The sequence below is a fragment of the Opisthocomus hoazin genome, chromosome 4, assembly GCF_030867145.1.
Source record: "Opisthocomus hoazin isolate bOpiHoa1 chromosome 4, bOpiHoa1.hap1, whole genome shotgun sequence".
Lineage (NCBI taxonomy): Eukaryota > Metazoa > Chordata > Aves > Opisthocomiformes > Opisthocomidae > Opisthocomus > Opisthocomus hoazin.
Genome location: NC_134417.1, coordinates 62,476,570 through 62,501,012, shown reverse-complemented (window position 1 = coordinate 62,501,012; position 24,443 = coordinate 62,476,570). Strand labels below are relative to the sequence as shown.

Below are 24,443 nucleotides of genomic sequence, written 5' to 3'. Positions count from 1 at the left end.
TTAAGACTTCTGTTTCAAAACTTTTACATTTGCAGCAAAAAAGTAGTCTGGCCTTGAAGGTATTGAGACAGTAACACTGACCAATAAACATGTAAGTTCACTAAATTAAAAAAATATTTCTTTTTCTTAAAGTGTGGCATAAATCAAATACAGTAATATTATCAAAGTTTACTCGAACGGCATCTGTGACTTATCAGTTTGATAATTACAAGTGAACTAGTACAACATTTGCATATTGGAATGGAACTTACACTGTGCATGAATACAAGCGAATGAAAGATAAACGTTCACCCTGAATATTGCCAGCTCACAGCAAATTAGAGCCAGCTAAACCTTCATTAACAGATTTATGTCAACAATGGAGCAATCTGATAGATATCTCACACTTCCAGCTGAACCCTGTAATTTAGAAACTTTGTCCACTTGTGACTTCACAATGCTAGGTTTAATCTAGCAATTTCATTAATTTAGATGTTCAACTCACCACTGATTCTTCTTAAACTAACTGTTCATAGGAAAGTAGCAAGTTAAAGACAAAGCAATTGCATTGTTGCAATGTTTATTCCTTTATTGTAATAACCATATTACTATCATTTTACTAAACAAAGCAAATACAGTCCCTGAGAAATGGTTATTTACTTGAGAATATGAATGAAAACTAAACAGTTTTTCCTCTTCCAGACTGCCAAGCTAAGCTGGCCATGTAACTGGACAACATAAACACTTTAACCTAATTACAACTTGCAGTTTTCTGTATATTGTAATGACACTATTCATGAGACAGTATTTCCAGCAAATCACTTGAATGAAAATAGTTTCAATAAATCCAGTTTACCATCGCATGGGGCAACATATTCCTCTCCTGGAATGGCATTTTAATGTGCAAAAGTTAACTGGTAAGAGCATATACTGCAGCTGAAAATACAGGGCTCTGAGCACCCTGATCCAGTTAGCGGTGTCCCTGCTCGCTGCAGGGGGGTTGGACTAGATGACCTCTGGGGGTCCCTTCCGAGCCAAAACTTTCTATGATTCTATGATTCTATGATTCTAAAGATAAAGGTGGCTGCCAATTTCAAATCACTGGCTTGCTAAAAACGACGATGGCACATTTAGAAAAACAAGATCACAGTCCTTCAGTGTGTGATCACATGGGATATTGAGGGACTCCATGAATACACAGGACATTTTACTGTCAGGTATCCAACACTGAAAACATTTGTCCATATGATATACTACACACTCAGAAATACCATTAACACAATAGAATTTATACAATGGTTCAGGTTGGAAGGTACCTTTTAAGGTCATTTAGTCCAATCCCCCTGCCATGGGAGAGATATTTTTCTCTAGAACAGGTAGTTCAAAGCCCCGTTCAACCAAAACTTAGGTTTTTCTTGACTGTTGCTTAAGAAGTATACCAACCTATTTTTACAGTATAGCATTGCAGTCAGTAGGTGGCCCCAAATCATTCTGATACAGATATTGAATAATAATGGTAGTGTCAAACCTATGATCCCTGCAAGAATAAAATTTGCTTTATCTGCATAATACCCACAAGATGGATAGCATCCTTGCTGATTTGGGAGAGATATATGCCAGTCAGAAGAAGAAATACAGAAGCATTTGTAGGAAAAGTGAATCAATATATGCTGGGTAGCGGGTGGAGTAAAGATGCTGGATTTCTTATGCTCAGAAGTAACTGTGATATGCAAAAGCCTAGTTTGGAGTGAGCAGGAAAAGAGAACCAGTTCAAGAATGCGAGGAGAGAAGCGCAAACTAATCAGCAGGCTAAAGGATGTGGCAGAGGCTTTTCAGGTAGATTTTAGACAAAGGCTATAACAGTCTGGCAGACTCACTACTGAACAACTAAAATGGTTAAGAGAGAGGTGAATGCATCTGGATCACAGTTTTGGCAGTTTAGACCAAGACTGGAGATGAAATTAGTGATATTTACAATATTTAAAAATTGTGTTATCTATACAGCAAACACCACAGATGTCATACAAATAAAAATACTGTTAAACTGCTGTTTAAAATGTATCGCTAAACCCAAGGCTGAAGTTTCACATGTTAAGATGTGTTCTAAGTTCTAGCGATTTACAGTACACAACTGTATGTTTAGTCATTAGAGTACAACCAACCCATCACAGCTTGCTTTGCCCTTCTTTGGCAAAAATGTATTTCTTCCAAAGAAATATGGACCAGGTTCAAGGTTTTGTTCAAGAGAAAATAACTATGCAGTAGTTATCTTCTAAAAATATTTCTGGTGTATATGTCTTCGCAGAATACTCTGTATATTCCAAACGTCCAGCAGCAAAGAAATGCTCTAGCAATCAAATCCAATAATCAGGGAAAATAGTGTAATTTTCAAAATAGGCCTATTGCTTTGTGAAGTTATAAAGGCCCAGGTGCTGTAGATTCCCAACTAAATTACAGAGTAAGTTGCAGGGATTCAGTCTGGCTGTCTTGGGCATCTTATAAGTGGACAGAATTTATGATTTAAAAAGGCCTGTTGAGGTAAACTTGTGGAGAGAATTTAAAAAATACATGCTCTCCAAATTAAATGTTTAAGGGAGTTACAAAGAAATACAACTTCTGTGGATATAATTTCTATTATAGAGTATAAAAATAACATAAATTAGACATTCTAAATAACAGACTTCAGGGAACTGGAGCCTTTTCAGAGGGACAAAGCCTTTGTGAGACGGTGACCTCTCTACAGAGTCATGTGGGTCTGTGGCTCAACTGCTATTCATCCAGCTATTATTTACCTCTCTGTGAGGTGAACAATAACTGAATTTCACATTCTTCAAGATCATTAAATCCACAATAACAGTTGTTGTCAGAAGGAGAAGACTCCTATAGAGATATAACAACTAAACAGGGAAACTCTTTTCAAGGCTAAAAACACAGGTGTTAGGCACAAATTACACAACGTATCAGCCTAGCAATTTTCACGTCACTTTGTTAACTGTGGCAGTCTATAACTGTGGAGTATCTTTTATGCCTGTGTTCAGCTGCAGAGCTTACAGGGTTTCTCCAGCTCACCCGTACCTCTCTACTCCCAAATAAAGAATGCCTAAGCCATTAATTAATATACCAGTGTTTAAAGTGTACTGTTGCCCTTTGTCTGAGAGCTCCTTGATTTTCAGGCCTGGCAGCAGGTCAGTTTCCGCTGTTGGAAAGGAATCGTTGTCAGAAAGTCAAGTGCCACGTGACTTATTTGCATCATGTACATATTTTTATATAGATTATGTACATGAGTCTTGGCATAAACAGCTCTGAAACCTTGGCTTAGGCATGCTAAGAAGGTACAAGAAATGTCTTTGTTGCTGTCCCTGCAGTTCTCCAAGTACCATTCCCATGTATTACGAAAGTAGGTGACACATCCACTTGAGTAATTGCACATGCAGATAGCAATACTAAAATTCATTGTCAACTTGTTCAAAGTATTTTTCTGTTGACTTGCTACACACCAGTACATTTAGCAAAAAAGGTATAATAACTGATTATATGGGGGGGGGGGAGAATTGTGGGGTTTTTTATTTGTTTGTCTTTTAAGGGAGAGGACTGAAAGGGACAATGAAATGTATTATCTCCAGACTCCAAAGAAATTAAAATACAGAACTCCACTAGTGGTCCTTCTTCCTCTTAACAAAGATTATTTTAACCCTGTTCCAGCTCAGGTCTGCTAAGGAGCCCTTTATTCCAACACATTTCTGTGAAAGAACATGGTTATCCCACTGATGAGGAAGAATGAAAGACCTAGTGAATTAGCTATTGACTTTTTTAAAAAAATACAGTGGTTTGACAGTCCCCCTAAGATTTAGGATTTTATTAGTCTCTTAGTTCTCTTGTCTTCTCCCTGTTATCTAAACAGGAGATACTTAGATTATTGACAGAAATGAACTGGAAATATTAATTCATGTTAGCCACAAATGTTTGGAACTCAAGTTAGAAAACTTGTGAATGTTATCTTCTTGGTTGATGACAGAAGTCCATGAGAAAAATACCATCATAAATAAAAAACATTAACTTGTGGGTTTGTCCTGGTTTCAGCTGGGATAGAATTAACTTTCCTGCCAGTAGCTGCTCGGGGACTGGCTACGCAGCTGGTCGTCCGGGATTCATAAAAATTGTATTGTGTATAGCTTGCTTTGAATATTCATCAGTAGTAGTAGTAGTATTTCCTTTGTTGTCTTATTAAATTGTCTTTACCTCAACTCACGAGTTTTACCTTTCATGCATTCTCCTCCCCATCCCACTGGGGGGAAGGGGAGGGTTGAGTGAGTGGCTGTCTGGCGCTTAGTTGCTGGCTGCTGGGTTAAACCACGACAGGGTTAAAGCAGGCAGCTTCGCTCTACCAAAACCATGCAAATTCCACCCTAATGCTACAAACATTCTATAGGCTGAGTAAACATCTCTGAAAGTAGTATTCAAAAGAAAAAAAATCTCATAAGACTCATTTAAAATGTATTACAATAATCACAAATGCTTTAAAATAAATACACATTATGTTTATCCCTTTCCACTAAGTAACAGTAATTGGCACGAAGAATACACTTTTGTTTTTCTCTGTGCTGTACAAACCCCTGCTCTGTTCCATTTTTAAACAGCACATAGGACAATATTATATAAATGTAACATTTTGATTGACAATCCAGTATAAATGGCATTACAGAGATGGAAGAGCGAGTGGACAGATGGATGGATGGGCCGGGTTTTTTAGGCAATCCAGCCCTTGTAGAAAGAGAAATAAGGACTGGTAAGTGAAGTAGAGAGTTTACTCAACTGCTTGCTTAAAGGACAAATTATATGCAACCTACACAGTATTACCAGTAGCAAGAAGTGATGGCAGGAGGAGATAAACTGAAAATTTAGGATTATTCATTTCTATGGAATGAATAAAAAATATACCTAAACAAGCTTAATAAAATGTAGTGTCTGTTTGAAAATTAATTAGAAATTTCTTCAAAGTGACTCTGAAGAAAAACTATTTCAATTCCTAATAGGAAGCAAAATTGACCATATTTTCTAAAAAACACTGCCGTTGTTCAAAAGACTAAAGTTTAAATCACTTCAGTGCAGGGTTTCAGTTTGAACTCAACACTGTCCTCTTGTGCTTCTGCCTTAAAATACATTTTCCTTTACCTCACAAGATACATGAAAACTGGAAGTCAGTAATGGACAAAAACACAGTCAGTAAGTGGGGCTTGATATATTTTTTTTTAAGTTTGATTTAAAAAAAAAAAAACGCTCAATGCAACAAGACAAGTTTGAACAAAAATATTTCCATTGTTTTAAAAGTCATCATCTCAGTCTCTAGTATGGCATTTCTGTTATATCATATATAAAACAATATTGGTTACTAGTTTTGTCTGAGTTAAAATTTCTTACAAATTCCTGAAATAAGTTTCTGCAATTTTTTTAGTCTACGTATTCTTTGGACTAAAATTACTTAAGTTTTCCATATGTGTCAAGACTAGCATAACAGAACACAAACAACAAACAGCATTTGAGTAATAAATCAGCACCAGCATTCAGGTACAGGATAAAATTAGAGGCATGAAAGAAATCATGAGCATCATTATTTCTGTTTTTTGAACAGATTTTGCACCATTCTGCAGGTTGCACATTAGTCACACTGTAGTGCAAGATACCCTGAGAATCTTAACTTCAAAAAGGATCCAGCCCAATCTACTCTTCACTTTCATCAATGCTATACACATCCCAGGTCTAACACAATAAATGAATGCACAGCTGATGTACACTGGTTTTAGGAGAGAATAGCTTCCTGTATATTTGACCTTAAAATCAGAAGTATGAGCAGAAACTCTCAGAGCATATTCTTTCCAGCAATGGATCTGTGACAACTGAAGTATAACTTTGTGAGGCACAAACCACGTACATTTCCACCTTCATTTTATTTTCCTCCAATTTAAAAGAAGAAAAGTCTAAATAAATAAAAACTCCCATGATTACAAATAAAAGCATTTAAACAGTATAAACTTCATGTTAGTGAAAATGTATCTCCTAATACGCTACTGCAACTCTTCTCACTGACGTAAAATTTCATGTATCAGTGATATAACTAAATAACATCCAAAACATACAAAATGATACACAGATCAGAAGTTCAATGCGAGTCTATTTGTTTTCTTCTACCAAAGTATCCACTACTTAAAAAGGAGACCATTTCAGGTGGCAAAAGTTGGTATACTGCAATTCTCCTGTCTTCACATGAATGCAGAATAGGAAGCATCATGGAAGAAGCATGTTAGGCGAGTGACTGCAACACTGCTTGGTCAGGATTACACTTCAGTCCCCGTAGAAAGTCACTGACAGCATAATCTAGCCTGGCCAGTCATTTTCTGCCCACTACATCCCCAAGATTATGGAATTGATGCAGAGTGTGCAGCCACTGTAATTTGAAACATTCTGTGTCTGGCATGAGTAAGAATGTATATATATGTACACTATATATATAATGCCCAGACACATATGTGTCCACACCTATGTGTTTACGTAGAAGAAATGTATGTCCTGCAGGTCAGTCTTTGAGGCTGCTTGATATCTGTAACATAAAAGTAACCCTCACATGAACTCGGGTTGCTGATACAGCAGTGAAAATCACAAACTGAATTAAATTTATCTCACAGTTCTTATAAAGTACTGCATGGTTATCAGTAAAACATATGATACCTAGTTTTATTTGTACATGTAAAGAAGTAATACCTTTAAATTTCTGCAACCATTCAGAGGTCTGTAGTGTTGATACATTCAAAACATGCTATATGTGCTTCAGTCTGTTCATTTGATTATGTAGCATTTTATTACATTAGTTCCTGGTAAGAATATTAACTGTAGACTTACCCTGGCATTGGTCCATTTCCAGAAAGACTATAAACTTGACGAGGATTTAAAAGGTACTGAAATTTTCTATAAATTCTGAAGAGGTAAAAGATACAAGGAGAAAATATTTACTTACATGTTTGGATTTTCTTTTAAAAGCTATCAGTGAAAAAATTCAAGAAGCTAACACATACTATAATATCTGAATTGCAGGATCTCATTTATACAAAAAAATCAAATATTTGAACATAGCAATTATAATTTGTACATACAGTGTACCATGGGCACAAATTCAGACAGAAGTGGTACAAACTATCTAAAATTCACATGCTGTATATTGACAGAAAAAAAGGTAGGGTTAGGAGGTAAGAAAAGGTGAGTCAAAAAAGCATTTGGAAGAGCACATTGGTCCTATTAAAGTAACTCAATGGTAAAGGAGAGTTATATTCCTGAAATTTACTGCTAAGACAAAATTACAAGTACAATTAATTGCAAAAGCAAACTGGCTTTGCCACCCACCAACAATGACCCAACAGGTTGAACAACATTCTGAGAAACCAAATCTATTGTCAGCTATGCCTCCTTTGGATTATTTTTAAATGGCAATAAAAAGATTAAAAACAATTGTTTTACTTAAATGACACATGCTTTAAAATTATTTGAATAATAGGAAGCAATTTATTGATATAGCAAGAAAAGCACTGTCCTACCCCATAAGGAACCCCATTTGCTGTCCCACCCTCAGAAAATATTTAATTCATAGAATATTTCAAAAACTGTAACTTCATCAATTCGAGATTACTTGTCTTAAAAGTATGACAAACATTTTGTTTCTTCATTACAAGTATTAGAAATGCAATTTTCTACATTGACTACAATGTGGTAGCTGCTTCATTTCTTATGTAGAAACAAGTAAGTACATGAAGGAGTTGGAGCTCAGAATGAATAAATATATACCTGGGATCCATGGTAATAGTTTGAATCATAAACCCCTTTTTCTTGCTTTTAATTTCAATTTTTATGTCCTCAAGCTAATTAATATTTTAATACTTTTAAGAAAGCATTTATTTTTGCCACTGAAATTTCTCTTCATTTTACTGCCTTAAATAAAACAGAAGCACAATAAGAGCTGAATTTTAAGTTAAAATGTCCACATGTTTTCAAATTCATCAAAATAAAACTGTCTAGACACAATCTACGCGCACATTGAGGTTTATTTTGGTTTTTTTTTCTTAATAGTAATGCATAATTTATCAGGCTAGGTGGAAGACAAGGATGTAAGAATACTGAATACAAACAAATTTATAATTATCACTCAAATTGCCAAATTGGAACATTTTCTTAACTTCTCAATTATTTAACAACATCAGCTTCTTCAAAAAGCACTGTGTTCAAACACACTCACACAATCCATTCCTGATGCCATTCCTGACAGAAAAAGTCAATGTGAAATGACTGGTTTCACTTTGCAAGCATGCCACATCATTGTCAACGGTTGTGATGATGAGTAAATCAGACATTTGACAGTGGATTTACAACACAGTATATTTCCATTTCATTTGCAGAATCTTACCAATATTTATATCGTATTTTTAATTTTCTAGTTTATGTGTTCAGTTGCTTCTCAGTGACATATTGCATTTAACTGGGTCAAAGGTGCAGCTAATCTAATTTGTGTAGCTGACAATAATAAGTTCATAAACAGTACGGTTACGAAGCCCCAAAGGCTTAAGAGTTACTTGCCTAAAAGTTTGGTGCTACAAAACACACTAGCCATTACCTACACTCACAATACTGTTGTCAGGTATCAGTGAAATGCTATAAAAGCCTTCTTAATAAACAGGGAGCTACGTATCTCTAGCCAAAACCCAGAAGTCCACCTACAGTAATGAAGGCATTACATTGAATCATACTCAATTCAGTACATGATATTCATAGGTGCTAGTCAAACATCAATACCAGATAATCACTCTATAATGACTCACTGCAAATGACACATCATGCTTTCAGTTGTTACAAGATATTTATGTATGATAGTCTGTGTAAAATTCATAACTTGATGGTTCATTTCCATTCATACATTCTCAAAAAGAGGAAGAAACTGTCTATAAATGCTTGCCTTCACACTAAACTGCAACTAGAGTTAATGGTGACACATGCAAGATGTGTAAATGAACAGTAATTTAGCCTCCCAGTTTTCTACCTACAGTACCAAACAGCCTACTGATACTGACATGTCTCTGACTTGCTTCCGCATGTAACGATGGAATTGGACATTGTTTCCTTGTGACTGGAGATTTGCACAGACAAAGCCATGAGGCAGTGTAGTGGGTAATGCCCCAAAAGACAGCTTTTTGTGACAGAGTGCAATTTCATGTACAAAGCCAGTTCATGAAATTACCTCTTGTCCCCACTACCCCGCGCTAGTTCTTACCCTATGAAACTGTATATCAACAAAGAGTTCTGCTTCCATAACTGTTCGTGGGGTTATTCTATGATCTGGAAAACTATAGAGATTTAATTTAAAATACAAATCCTCAGAGAAGTTTCTCCATTGTCACTTTTCCCCTTCACTTAAATGATGCCCGTGATCTCATATGAACCTCAAAATAGCTTCACTAGCATAAGTCAGGAGGCAGAAAATTATATTAGGAACAGCCAGGAGGACTGGGATCATCTTTAAACAGCTCTGCTGCTGAAGAAAATATTCTTGAGTGCATCTTGGGCTGAGTTAGGCTAAGCTGTCTTCTGAAGCCATAAGATCATTCCTTTACAGAAAGAAAAGAAATAGACAGACAGAAACCTGTTGGCAATTCAAAACTGGTAGTATCTTCTCTGGAGATATTCAAGACCCGCCTGGACAAGATCCTGTGCAGCCTGCTGTAGGTGACCCTGCTTCGGCAGGAGGGTTGGACTAGATGACCCACAGAGGTCCCTTCCAACTCCTACCATTCTGTGATTCTGTGATTCTGTAAAGTTGACTACACTGGGGAAAAAGCTGGCCATAGCAGTGCCTTGTGCCAACTGGGGGATGCACCTTCAGTAAGGTAGAGGGTGACTATTCAAGATGTGGTCAGTACAGGCTTAATGTAAACTTAACGGCAGAGAAGAAAGATGCCAAGAACTCTCCTCAAAATCAAAAGAATGCTAGCGATCTTCTCTCCTAGATATACAACATTTGAAAAAGGTAATTTGAAACTGCTTCTACATTTTGTCTCAATGCTATATGAAAGCTTAGAAAGCCTGACTAATCAGAGGGTAGGAGGGAAGAGCTACTATGAACCACAGTTATTTGAAAACAAGAAAGGTCAAAGATATCATCAACCTGTACTGCACAGACACTGAACGTGGAGTCAGCAAGAAACATCAGTGTATGGAAGCTGATCTGCAGTGCATCCAACCGCACATTTGTCAAGGAAACAATTGTTTAAACTCACCTGCTGGTCAGGCAAATAAATTGGGAAATGGGGAAGTGGAAAACAAAGTAATGAGTATGGCAAAACAACAGCATGATTTAGAAGGACTCTTATGTGAGAAGCATTACCCTTAACAACAGTCTTTAGAAGCACCACGTGCTTGTTGTATATTATTTTCATTGAAAGAAACTATTTTGTCAACGATGTGCTAAATATACACATTCTGTTCACAGATTATTGAATGCTGTTCCCTTGATTAGTCAGATCTTAAACGCAGACATACCTGACTGTTAGCCCTAGGATGAAATGGACGTACTGCAGGTTTTTTCTGATTAACTCATACCTGTCCACTGTATGCACAATCACTGAAAACATGTTACAGAGTGATGTAGCCTGAGGAAGACATCTGACCGGGTTTGCTGAACTCCTATCCAATCTCCCGATTAACTAAAATCTGGTTTTGGTATGTGAAAGGCTTAAACTTGCCAACTTAAATTCTAATTTGCTACTTTCCTAATAAACATTGAATTATATTTTTCTTCTATTTTATTACAAACATATGTCTTCTCCATTGCACTAAACCATTTAAGTCCAAATAATTGTAAATGTGTTTGTGTTTCAGGTGATGGGCAGCAAGTATTAATCTCTCCATTGCAAAGAAAGTACAACCAGGTTATTTTCATAGTTCTTTATTTTACAATTATATCTGCAAGTCATAGCATTAGTTTTTAAAAGAAAAAGCCGTTCAAGAAGAACATGGTATTTGTCACCATACATTTTGCAAAACTCCGGCTTTATAACAGAACTGAAGTTGTAAAACATATCAATAAGGTAATTAGATCTGATTGAAGAAGTATTTTTGTGTTTTGAATGCACTTTTTCTACATATCCACCTGTTTCCCACCACTCCGCTGTTTCAATATTCAAAACTAAAGCACCTAACCTTTTTTATCTTAAAGTGATCCTCAGCTCTTTTCCTTTGCATTTGAAAGATTTGAAAAAAAATGCAAAATACAAAAGGAAATGAGAGAGTATTAATGGGGGAGTGCATTTATTCAACTGGTTGTCGGATGCATACACTCTCTCCAAGTCTAAGGGCAATGAAATGGGTTGGGTTATCATATGGCAAGGCATAAAAACTCATATGGGAAACTGTGGGAACACTGGAGTCTTGACAGTATCCGCAATAACCTTTCTGTGCTCAATGAAAGTCAATTAGATATCATAACTTCATTCATTGTGATCTATCAAATATAGAAAATCCTAAGTAAAGACTGAAGAATAGCTTTCAGTAAAAGTTCACCTTAATCTCAACGAGTCAAGATAATGAAATTGTCATCTACAGAAATTAGTAGGTTGTCGATGTTTTTTGGGTTTTTCCCCTCACTGCTGTGGAAATCTTACCTTTGTTAGAGCCTATCTTCTACTCCTAGCCTCTCAATACTGGACCACATTACAAAATCATTAGAATCAAAAAGCCTGACTTGAATCACCATAACTGTGCGTTTTGCAAAGCTATTTATGTCTTAAATGTGCTGTGATGTTACTTTTCACAACATATAACAGCAACAAAATGGAAGGGGAGGGCGAGGGGGTGGAAGTGCGATTCTTCTCTTTCTGGTTACTGACAGTAGAGTAGCCAGATGAAAACAAGGACAAGTAAAAAGTTAAATATTATTGTTTGCTGAAAATTTTTTCATCCTTTAGATTAAATCTTCAAGCTAATACGTACTCTTAACATCCTTATTTTATAATTTTATTATGTTACTCCTATCGATATGATATATTAAGACCTAAAAGGCAAAGGGCAAACTCCTTCTCATCCAATAGTCCACATGTGGACTTCTTTTAACCTAGAATCTAGATTTAGATCTAACTGAGAATCTAGATTTAGATCTAACCCTAAGATATTATCTCCTGCTGGTGAACGACTTGAGATATGTCTACCTGGCTATACAGTTGACCTTTTGATGTGCTCCTCCTAATACAGAAATATTGAGTGCAACCTTGACACATTAGTATGCAATTCAACATTTTGTGTGGCATCAAAGCCAATTTCAGAGGTTCTCATACTTCACTATACTCAGCTGCTGATGGCTGCCCTCGTGCTATACACTTCATTGTGTAATGACACTTGTAGGTAATGGTGCTAGTGAATGAAACGTGTCTAAGGCATTCATTTTTTAAATTCAAATCATTCCTATGATCTGCTTGGCCTCCGTAACAGTTGCATTAACATAAACTAAGAAGTCCCATGTGAATGGGAATAGGAGCTTGGGAAGGGGATCAGGTTTTAAACTTGCTTTTACCCTGGAGAATATTTAACATTAAATGACATCCCTCTTGCATTAAGCCCATTCAGATAGTAACACTTGAGACCAATTATGAGCTGGGAACTAAAAGCTGTGAAACAGCATTTAATTAAATTGTTTCTAGGTTATAACTAACTACAGTAAGTGCAGCTCTCTAACCTGCCTCGCACCTACACATTCCAGACTGGATGCCCAACCTACTCACTTCATATAGGTACTATAAAAAAGCTAAGCTGAGTGCATTCCACAATGCCCCTGCCTGCACAGAAGACCAGGGCTAACTCACCTACTACTATGTCTGAAACATGAATGCTCAGCATGGCTCATATAGTTTTGTTGTGATTGCAAAGGCACGCTCTTGAAATTGTTTAGAACAAATCTTTCAGATCATCAGCTGCTTTTGACATAACTAGCATTGTTGGCATTGCTGATACCTAGCTATACCAGTCCAGGGGTTACATAATCAGCTCCTAAATGACAACCTGTTCTTTCAGAGGTCTTTGAATGCAGTTTTGGTTAGATGTTCTTCAGCTCTGAGAATTCCCTAACATCTACTCTGCAGGATTTTGTCCCTTTTGTCAGTTGACTTTAAGGGACGCTGTTTGAAAGAAGCGGTATAATGGAGGCAGTGGGGAAGAGGTAGGTGAAGCTGACCCACCTGCAGTTTACTTGCTTGGCTGCAAGGTTTAGAATCACAGTGGATTCCTCCTTTTGTGCTTTTGAGTACCCACATCACCCAGTATCCACAGGTGTCATCTTCAGCCTGACCTTGGCCAAAAGACCATCACCTTCTTCAAGACTTGAAGGATAAATTACAGCACTGACATGGTAAACTAGGCTATAAAAATCTGGCGATTTATGTGATGATCAAAAATGGCCATATTGTTAGCATTTGTGATTCTGAAGTACACTCTGAAAAATCTGCTCAGGGTGTAACTAATTCTGCATTTCTGCCTGAGTTTGATGGACACAGTAGGAGAAGAATGCTCCTTACCACTGTTTTATCAAGCCTCTGATATACTAACATTTAAACATAAACTTAGGCATTTTGAATTTAAATCTGTGTAATTACTGACATATATAAAATTAAGCATTTCTTTAAAGTTTGTGTGATTGTACTTTAATACTTTAACTGGATTGTTAGAATACTTCCTATCTACAGAAATAGAAGGTTTTCTCTGTGTCGGAAATCTTAAGGAGAGGTTGGAGAGTCTACTCACTAACTCTTTGAAAGGCAAGTCATACGTTAGAAAATGGCATACTGTTTCCAACTTACATGATTGGCCTGCCTGCATAATTATTACAGAGATTAAAAGAAAACCGTTACAACTTCAAAGCTGCAATGCAAAACATTAGCAACTCACATCTTCATGCAAATCACACAAAACCATACACTGAATATAGCTGCTTTTTCTGATGTGAAATTAAACTGTTGTATAGAACTCATTCTAGTTTATAACTGCAGAATTTGTAACAACATCCTAGTGTATACCTCTTCTAAACAGGGCAAGGGGATGCTAAAATGCGAGGCATAACAGTATAAAATTGAATTTCTCTTCATACAAAAACTTTTAGCGTTCATTTTTAAACACAGAGATCAGAATAGAGAAAGAGAGAAAAAAAAAGAAAAGACACCTTACCTTTCTCCTTGTTTCCCACCACTTTTAGGATTGACAAAAACTAAAAGTGGATGAGTGCCTGGAACTGGAGTGATCTAAAAGAAGGGAATAACACAGCCACTCATTAATGCTGTGTGTTGCATTCATTTTTCCTATAGTAGACAGAAAACAAAAAGCTTAATGCAAACTCTATGTTATGCTATGTAATCCAGCTGGAAGCAATTCCATAATTTGCAAGAATCCTCACTTCATTAATTTGCCACAAATTGCAAGTGACTTTTTTTTAATGCTGTCTGTCTTCCAGCTGCGATGCATTTTTAACCTATATTTCCATTGAAATATTGATCTATATAGGTTATATCCATCAATAGAGAAGAAAACTTTAAATGCAAGAAATGCATGACTGATTCTGACTGCAGAATAATTTCCTATGGAAAAGCTATGAAGAGACTGTATTTTGTAGAGAGAAATGATACTATACTATAAAGGTCAAATATAGCTGTATGAAATTTTAAACTGGACAGAATATATTTGTTTTAAATTACAGAAACCTGCAATATTTGATATGATGTGCAATCACACACTTTTTAAAATGTAGCAATTGTAACAATAATGAGTTCCTTAGAAAGCTGGAAAATTTAAAGAAGTAGAGGAGAAAACACGTAGAATAAGGGAAAGCCTGAGGAAAAGAATGGAGAGGAGGATATACTGAAGGAAACAATGACTTGTACTGTGTTTTTTAAATCTTTTGTGCACGGGAAGTTTTACATGGTAACATTAATGTTTACCTTTACAAACTAACACCTTCCTTCTAAGTAATAGTGTTAGTCTGCATTTTCAGACACTGCAGGAGGTGCCTATTGACTGCCTTTGGTCCACAGACTTGAAGAACATAAAAAAAATACATCAGATGATCTCTCTCCAATATCTGTTTTTAAATTGTAGACTATTCATATTTAAAATTGTCACTTTTAGACATATATCAATTCTAGAATGTTTAAAAGCATATTAAGAGTTCAAAGTCAACATCTCCAAAGTCATGCACTAACAACTTCAGAGATGAAGCTTAGACTGTCTCTGTTTCAAAATAATACACTGAAAGCCCTTGCTCCAAATCCTTATTCCTAATTCCTCAAATAACAAAATCTTTTTGGCTGAAGATTTCATAAAAGGTAATTTAAGGCAGAACCTGAGAAACACGATAGCTAAGGAGTCTTACAGGCATCCTATACACATTGGCACATATATAGATAGATGGCCCTATAGCCATCTAAAAGTACTTTTCTTCTAGTATTAGGCACTAGTGTGTCAACTCCATCCATAACTTCACAAACAACGGATCCAAATCTGTTCCAATATACAAAGCAAATAATTAAAAACTCCAGCCAACTCAGGGGAATTAAACCTAGCATAAAGCCAACCCAGTATCAAAGTCTGGCACAGTATGTTGTTATAGTACAGCGTCGTACGTTGAAATATATATCAAATTGCAGGATATAGTGAAGTTTGTCATATATTTAATTTTTATCTACTGTTTTAATCAATTTTAGTTATTTAGCCAATTCCCATGATGTTTGTTCCTGTGAACTAAGTGTAAACCAATGGTGTTCATTGTGACAGAGATGGACTACCTACTGAATTCCCTTAGGACGCAGGTTAATTAATGAGACTCATCCTAAGGTTATACATGATCTATTACTTCCTCTAATTAGAAATAATAATCCTGATCATTATGCTGGTTAGCTAGAAAGAAGTAAGATGAATGTGCTTAACTATGATTAATTGTCTTTAAGTCGCGCAGATCTCCACTGCCACTAAGTTATCAGCTCACTGCTGTCTGATGGAAGGAAGGTTCAGTCTTGATGCTTTTCTCAATAAAAGCTAAATGATAAACTTATTTCTATTTTAAATCTTTTATTTCAAAACTTAACATTATTACAAGTAGAACGTTTAGGAAAATAAATTAAAAAAAATATAATAACCAGTCTGTATTCCACTCAATTCCAAAATAAGGTCTCTTTTAATTAATTTCTTACACCTTTTCCAAAATACTTTTCTTGACAACATAGATCCTTCCATATAATAAATAATGCAACTAAAGATTTAGACTAAACTGGTGAACGTTTTCAAGACTTAAGCTAGCATGATTTAAAGGCAATCTCCACGAAGTTATTGGACAAGTGACTTAAAGTAAAAAAAAAAAAGAAAAGAAAAAGTGGTGGCCCAATTATATACAGCTTCTCTTATATTGAAATAAGAGGTCTAACAAGAGTAGGATGAAGATTTGCTGGGTAACTTTGATATGTTACCTCGGGAACTTAAATCATAAGCAAATGCAAATAACATAACAGTTGAATTTTCTGAATAAAAATGTTCCAAGAAAAGTCACAAAAATCCTCTTCATGTTCACTGAAGATCATGTTAAAATGAGACCATGCCAGCAAAATCAGAGCATTAGAATCAGAGTAGCACGCTTTGGCCAAATGGAAGAAAAGTATACTTTGAACAGCTACAGATATTTTTTGCTGCAGATCATCTTTAGGCAACATACTAACATTAATTACCAGTTATATTTATGGAATCTTACATATTTGTGGAAATAGTTCCAAAATTATGAAATCTGTGAGCAAAAAAAACACCCTAACAGTCTCGCTGATCCCAGCCTTTCACTATGGTATCCTTCAAGATCCACTCAGCCTTCACAATGATCAGGTTATCATTCCTGATATTAATCAAAGTTTTAATAGTTGGTGCTAAGATGGATTCCTGTTACTTGAAACCAATCCTATCCAACAAACAAAGACCACAGTATAATCAGCAAATTAGGGTCATCACTGCAGAATTATTTCTCATGTTATCACTATGATTACCAGCATTACACAGATGTGGCATTACAGAACAGTTCCAAGCACTTCAGAAAAAAAATTCAAATCCATTCAATAATTATTCTACCATCTTAGTCCTCACTACTTCTTTCTTTCCTTCTCAAGTGACAATAAATAAAAGCAACGATGAATGCTAGGCTTTGGATTCATCATGGAAAGAGAAGATAGCACATAAGTTTTAGATCATACTAACAAACTTACAGAAAATCTTATGCCATAATTACCTGAAAGAAGAAATTTTAATAAGCTAAGGTTGTATGTGCAAGAGTCAGTGGTGCTAGGAGTTCACTATTTTGAACAGCCCAGGCATTACAGCCCAGGCACTGTATCTCATGAGTGGGAAATAGAGACTTGAAATATACCTGAAAATATACTACAAGCATAAGCAATCTAATTGTTGGGGTAACACCAAAATTCATAACGATACATGGCACTGCTACCGAAAGGAGATGCCAAAGATCCGCCTCTGTCTAGAGCAGTTGGGCTCACTGAAATTACATGGATATCGCCCAAAAGTTAGAAAATACCGTGTGCTTCCTTTAGACCCAATTTATTAGTCACACTGTGACAGCTTAGACAGAACTTGAGCTTTCTGTCAATGAATAACCTTTTTGCTTCATGCTCTGTCACAGACAACCTGGATAGCAATGTAGGTCGTGAGGATGGCAAGTACAGGAAGAAAGCCTTGAAAGCCATGGATAACGATCGCTGTAATATCCTACTAGACCATCAATGGGGCAGCCATGTGACTGCACAGGTTTTAGGGTTTGGGTTTTTGGTGGTTTTTTTTCCTTTTCTTTGGGTTGTTATAACAAGAATGTTTCACTAACCTAAAAAGATGAAGTAATAAAATAAGCTCTTCAATCCTGGCACTATAAGATGTACAATGAAAAAATTATGAGGTATATAACATTTGATATATGGTAATGGAATCTTTTACATTTTACTGAACCTCGGTTGCAAAACATCAAAAGATACAGAGAACAGTCATCTATGTGAATTAAATTATTATCACACTGTTATCACGATAATCATTTAACTCCTGAGGAAATACAGAAGCAGCATCATATATGTGAACATTGATTTTAGTCAAAACTATTCATATCCCCAGGGAAAGAAGTCAAGCAGTTCAGGCAGAACTTCTGGCATGACTCTAAGTAAACTCCCTAAAATAACATGAGCTCATTACACACACAGGTTTTTCACTCGAGTAGAAAAAAACTTCCGTTTTTGTTCCAGATATCGCTATTACTGAAACCATCTTGCTTTTCTCCACTCTTAATTTCGATGTGCCAAATACCCTACTTGGAAATACCTGGACAAATAACATCCTTGAAGTTTACTGCATCCATCCATTAACAGGTCAAGATGAAAACAGTGAACAGTTATCAAGACACAGACTCAGATTTATAATGTAAATTCATACAATGCTGCATGACACTCTAAAACAATTGAGTTCAGCTTCATCCCACAATACAAGTGTTTTAGAGCTAGCTCTCCACCTGCCTTAATGTCTTCGGAAGTCCTACCAATCACATGAGAAGCTGATTTGCACTGCACGATTCCTGTACAGACAGAAGAATTTATCCTTTTTTTTTTTCAATATGTAAAAGTGAAATATTGAAGCCAATGTATAGCAAATATTTTACTTTAAAGGTTGCTTACTCTATCATTGTCTTCATACCTCTAAGTATCTCCTTAAAATTAAAATAACAATAATCACACCTGAAGACCTTGTCCATCTACGGTGACAGAATTTGCTCTTTGCATTTTGTTCCGTTCTCCCAGTTTGTTCATTTGTTGGGGGCAACTCTTTTCTTTTTTCACTGTTGCCTGTCTTTCCTTGAAAAAAGAAGAGAAAAGTAGAAAATGGAACATTTTAACGTATTATATAATGCTATACAACTGTAACTGAGACTGTGCCTCCACAAAGTTGTCTTCTGACTAGAGAGTAATGTCAGATTCTGCTTTAATGAAAATGAGATCTCAGTCAAGTTATTACACAATGTCTGGCCACTTCATGTAACATCTATCTATATGCCTGGACACTCCATAATGACTAGGCAATAGATGGATGGAATGTGTGCAGTCACAACACAAATTAATGCAATGATGTGAAAAGACAATCTGACATTGCCAAGATGGTATTCTGAAACTTGAAAGCCAACCATACAAAATACTTGATCATTTAATAAGCACGTTGGTAAGAGATCAGTAATATACCAAAATTTCATCGTAACTGCTAGCAAAGGTTGGATACTTCTAGAGTACTTTACCACTTCGGCAAAATATACCCATTCTAAATGTACCATAATCAATTGGCTGAATGGCTTTTTATAAAATATGTATTTTGCATCAGAATGAAAACAGAATCTACATCAAGTTCTAAGCCACTGGCAAGTTTTGATGCTGATACACACCACAATCAGATCGTTATTTGAAAGAGGAAAGCTCAAAAGTATGTTGCTACAATCATATTTTCAACTGTTGTCAGGTCATTTCATAGAATTCTGAATGAAAATAAAAAAATGTCCTTGCTCTTTGTATCTCATTTATGCTATTTATAAACTGCACCCAGCATGTTTGTTTAGGTTGTCCAAAAATGTACCGTAAATTAAGACAGCAGATGTTTATCGAATAGAATCAGTTTCCCCAGTCCCAACTGCACCCCAGTCGTTTTCTTCACAAGTGCAAGGAGGCTTTAAACTACTCAGGGGAATGGGCTGGCACAAAGCTGCTGCACTAGAAACGAGCATGAAGGACACTGTTGCACCCCCTGCAACTGCACTCAGTAAGCAGTTCATTAAATGCTACCACTTACATTCCATACCAGGCCTAAACCATCTCCGTGCTACCTCTGATAAAGCCTTCGGGATTGCACTAGCAATTAATCCATGCCACTCTTTCTGGAGCAGTTTAAACTGGTAGGAAACATTGACACAGATTCTCTAGCAGGAAGAGAATAACTCCCAGCTTAATATAGTGCCCTCCTGGTATTACCGTAACACAGATGTGGACAATCACTCTTTTTACACCCATCTTTGGTTTCCTTTAAATCTGCAGACTGACACAGCCTCAGTCTAGTCCTGATAAAAACAGTGGTCCAATTCGTTCCAGGCAGCTTTGGGTAGCCAAGTGCATTTGGAAACTCTGTCAATTTGATCACATTTCCCACAGAAGGACTGACAAACCTACGCCACAGAAGAAAAATGGGGAAGTCCACACTATTTCCCATAGGCGGTGACATTCCTAAGAGGTTAGTTAACTGAGCTCTTGGATGCTTTGTGTAGTTGATCAGTTCAAGAGGAGGTCCAAGAGTCTAGACTCCAGTATCATTGCTTTAAACAGAAAACAGTAAAAGCAATCAGAGCTATTCATCTCTGCCCTAATGTTCAAAACACAAACAAACACTGTCCATACCACTGCCTAAGAAATCACCAACTCTGCACTTACTGATGATTTTTCAGAAACTAGAACTCTGATGAGGCACCCAAACACAACAACATTTGTGAACTAACACAAAACATTAATGCACAATGGTACTGGTCAGTGCCAAGAACAGTAAGAAACTTCAGTATGAAGGAAGCTTCAGAATTTACTACATATGTAAGAAGCAGCTTTGGGAATTCAAACCACTTTGCGAATAACTACCCTTAAAAGTCACTACATCTTATAAAATGCAAGCATACCAATTTGAACAGGAGGTGCAATCCAGGAGGTTCCTACAGAGCATCGATGATAACTTTCTGATGCAAGTGGTGGAGGAACCAACAAAGAAAGGTGCTCTGCTGGACAGAATCACAGAATCACAGAATGGTAGGGGCTGGAAGGGACCTCTGTGGGTCATCCAGTCCAGCGCTCCTGCCAAAGCAGGGTCACCTACAGTAGGCTGCACGGGACCTTGTCCAGAAGGGTCTTGAATATCTCCAGAGAAGGAGACTCCACAACCTCCCTGGGCAGCCTGTTCCAGTGCTCCATCACCCTCAGAGGGAAGAAGTTCTTCCTCATGTTCAGGCGGAACTTCCTGTGCTTCAGTTTGTGCCCATTGCCCCTTGTCCTGTTGCTGGGCACTACTGAAAAGAGCTTAAATTAACCTTGTATTAACAAACAAGGAGGGACTAGTGGAGGATGTGAAGGTCGGAGGTAGACTCGGCTGCAGTGACCATGAAATGGTCGAGTTCAGGATCCTGCGTGGAGGAAGCAGGGCAATAAACAGGATCAAAACCTTGGACCTCAGGAGGACTAACTTTGGCCTCTTCAAGGAGCTACTCGGAGGAATCCCGTGGGCCAGGGCTCTCGAAGGCAGGGGCGTCCAAGAGTGCTGGTCGCTCTTTAAACATCACTTCGTCCACGCTCAGGAGCGGTGCATCCCCCTGAGAAAGAAATCGAACAAAGGAGGCAGGAGACCTGCATGGTTGAACAAAGAGCTTCTAGCGGAGATCAGGCAGAAGAGAAAGGTCCATGGAATGTGGAAAGAGGGGCAGGCCACTTGGGAAGAGTACAGGAATGTGGTCAGAGCATGCAGGGATGCGAAGAGGAAGGCCAAAGCCCACCTGGAATTCAAGCTGGCAAGGGATGTCAAAAACAACAAGAAGGGCTTCTTCAACTACATCAGCAGCAAATGGAAGACTAGGGACCATGTGGGGCTGCTGCTGAATGAGGCGAGTGTCCTGGTGACGGAGGATGCAGAGAAGGCAGAGCTACCGAATGCCTTCTTTGCTTCAGTCTTCAGTGCCAAGGCAGGCCCTCAGGAATCCCAGGCCCTGGAGGTAAGAGAAGAAACCGACAGGGGAGGATGACTTTCCCTTGGTCGAGGAGGACTGTGTGAGGGATCGCTTAAGCGATCTGGACGCCCACAAATCCATGGGCCCTGATGGAATGCACCCACGAGTGCTGACAGAGCTAGCGGATGTCATTGCTGAGCCACTCTTCATCACCTTTGAGAGGTCCTGGAGGACAGGAGAGGTGCCTGAGGACTGGAGAAAGGCCAATGTCACTCCAGTCTTCAAAAAGGGCAAGAAGGAGGACCCAGGGAACTACAGGCCGGTCAGCCTCACCTCCATCCTGGGAAAGGTGATGGAGCAGCTTATCCTGGAGGTCATCATCAAGCAAGTGGAGGAAAAGAAGGTTATCAGGAGTAGTCAGCATGGATTCACCAAGGAGAAATCCTGCCTGACCAATCTAATAGCTTTCTACGACAGCATGACTGGCTGGGTAGATGAGGAGAGAGCAGTGGATGTTGTCTACCTAGACTTCCGCAAGGCTTTCGACACTGTCTCCCATAACATCCTCCTAGGGAAGCTCAGGAAGTGTGGGCTGGACAAGCGGTCGGTGAGGTGGATTGAGAACTGGCTGAATGGCAGAACTCAGAGGGTTGTCATCAGTGGCGCTGAATCTAGTTGGAGACCGGTAACTAGTGCTGTCCCCCAGGGGTCAGTACTTGGCCCAGTCTTGTTTAACTTCTTCATCAACGACCTGGATGAAGACTTAGAATGTACCCTCAGCAAGTTTGCTGATGACACCAAACTGGGAGGTGTGGTAGATACACCAGAAGGCTGTGCTGCCATTCAGCGTGACCTGGACAGGCTGGAAAGCTGGGCAGAGAGGAACCTGATGAGGTTCAGCAAAGGCAAATGCAGGGTCCTGCACCTGGGGGGGAACAACCCCATGCAGCAGCTCTGCGGAGAGGGACCTGGGTGTCCTAGTGGACGACAGGTTAACCATGAGCCAGCAGTGTGCCCTGGCTGCCAAGAAGGCCAATGGCATCCTGGGGTGCATTAGGAGGAGTGTGGCCAGCACGTCAAGGGAGGTTCTCCTTCCCCTCTACACTGCCCTAGTGAGGCCTCATCTGGAGTACTGTGTCCAGTTCTGGGCTCCCCAGTTCAAGAAAGATGAGGAGCTACTGGAGAGAGTCCAGCGGAGGGCTACGAGGATGGTGAGGGGACTGGAGCATCTCTCCTATGAGGAGAGGCTGAGGGAGCTGGGCTCATTTAGCATGGAGAAGGCTGTGAGGGGACCTAATATATGCTTATAAATGTCTCAAGGGTGGGTGTCAGGAGGATGGGGTCAAACTCTTTTCAGTGGTGGCCAGCAACAGGACAAGGGGCAATGGGCACAAACTGAAGCACAGGAAGTTCCGTCTGAACATGAGGAAGAATTTCTTCCCTCTGAGGGTGACGGAGCCACTGGAACAGGCTGCCCAGGGAGGCTGTGGAGTCTCCTTCTCTGGAGATATTCAAGACCCACCTGGACAAGGTCCTCTGCAGCCTGCTGTAGGTGACCCTGCTTCGGCAGAAGGGCTGGACTAGATGACACACAGAGGTCCTTTCCAACCCCTACTATTCTGTGATTCTGTGATTTTATACTACAGCCAAATCTGGCTCCTGGATATTGCAACATCTTCAAAAAACTAAATCAGATGTCAGTAATGCAGACACATAGCTAGTAAAAACCCCCGATTTCTAACAAAAATCAGAGACGGAAAGCAAATTTTTAGAAGTCTAGAAAAAAGGTAAGCTAAACAACATATCTGCGATAGTTTCAAGAAAAAGGTAATAGAAAGGAACAGATCCAGCACACTGAATATGTCCACTTAGAGAGGTTAAAAAAACACTGTTCAAAAGAGGCCTACCTACAAAGCGAGGTACTAAAAATCTTCTTGCATATATCATACTATTACTTAGAGGAAAAGTATTTATACACTGCTGAGAACTGTCTTTACATAAAGGATGCTTACCACAGTGCCCAAACTTGCTGTTATCAATCACTCATATGCAAAATGCAGTAACAATTACCTCAAGCAAAGTTTTTGATATTGTTTGGGGTTTTTTTCCAGCATGACACAGATAACAGCAGGCCTGGCAACAGCTGGCCTTGGCCCTATGACTACTGCATTAGCAACATTCCTTCTTGAATTTATATTACCTGTCCCATATGCAAAACAATTGCTTGGCTCACAGATAAAGACAGCTTCTCCTAAGCACTGACTACACAAGGTTAGGCCATACACCTCACACAACATAAAACAAAAAGCATATTCATAACACAGAATTCTCTAAAGTGTCTTCAAAAAAATAAAATATAGATATCTGACCTTATTATCATTGAAGGTCTGCTTCCTTCAATGACAATTTTGAAGAAAGTACAATTACAGTATTTCATATCACCCATCTTACATGCATATGATACCACAATACATGTCACCGCATGTACCAGTAGTGCTCTATGAAACATTTCTGAAGAAGATGATAGGAGATTCTAGATTTCCTAGAGTTAAATACCCTATAATTTTGGGATGTCTGTCATACTAGTGATGATCTGACTTACAGTTTATATGAAATAATACAATAATGTGTATCT

The 24,443-nt window shown here is 38.1% G+C and overlaps 1 protein-coding gene across 11 annotated transcripts in view; it reads right to left on the bottom strand.

Annotated features, from left to right (window-relative positions):
* The window catches only part of DGKB (diacylglycerol kinase beta), a 385,269-nt gene that overhangs the window by 228,430 nt on the left and 132,396 nt on the right, over window positions 1–24,443 (bottom strand). For all 11 annotated transcript variants that reach the window (XM_075419231.1, XM_075419232.1, XM_075419230.1 and 8 more), the window contains 3 exons: window positions 18,810–18,926; window positions 14,221–14,294; window positions 6,874–6,948 (listed from right to left, as the gene is read on the bottom strand). In XM_075419231.1, the coding sequence (XP_075275346.1) occupies window positions 6,874–6,948; window positions 14,221–14,294; window positions 18,810–18,926 (266 nt within the window). The remainder of the gene's footprint in view (window positions 1–6,873; window positions 6,949–14,220; window positions 14,295–18,809; window positions 18,927–24,443) is intronic.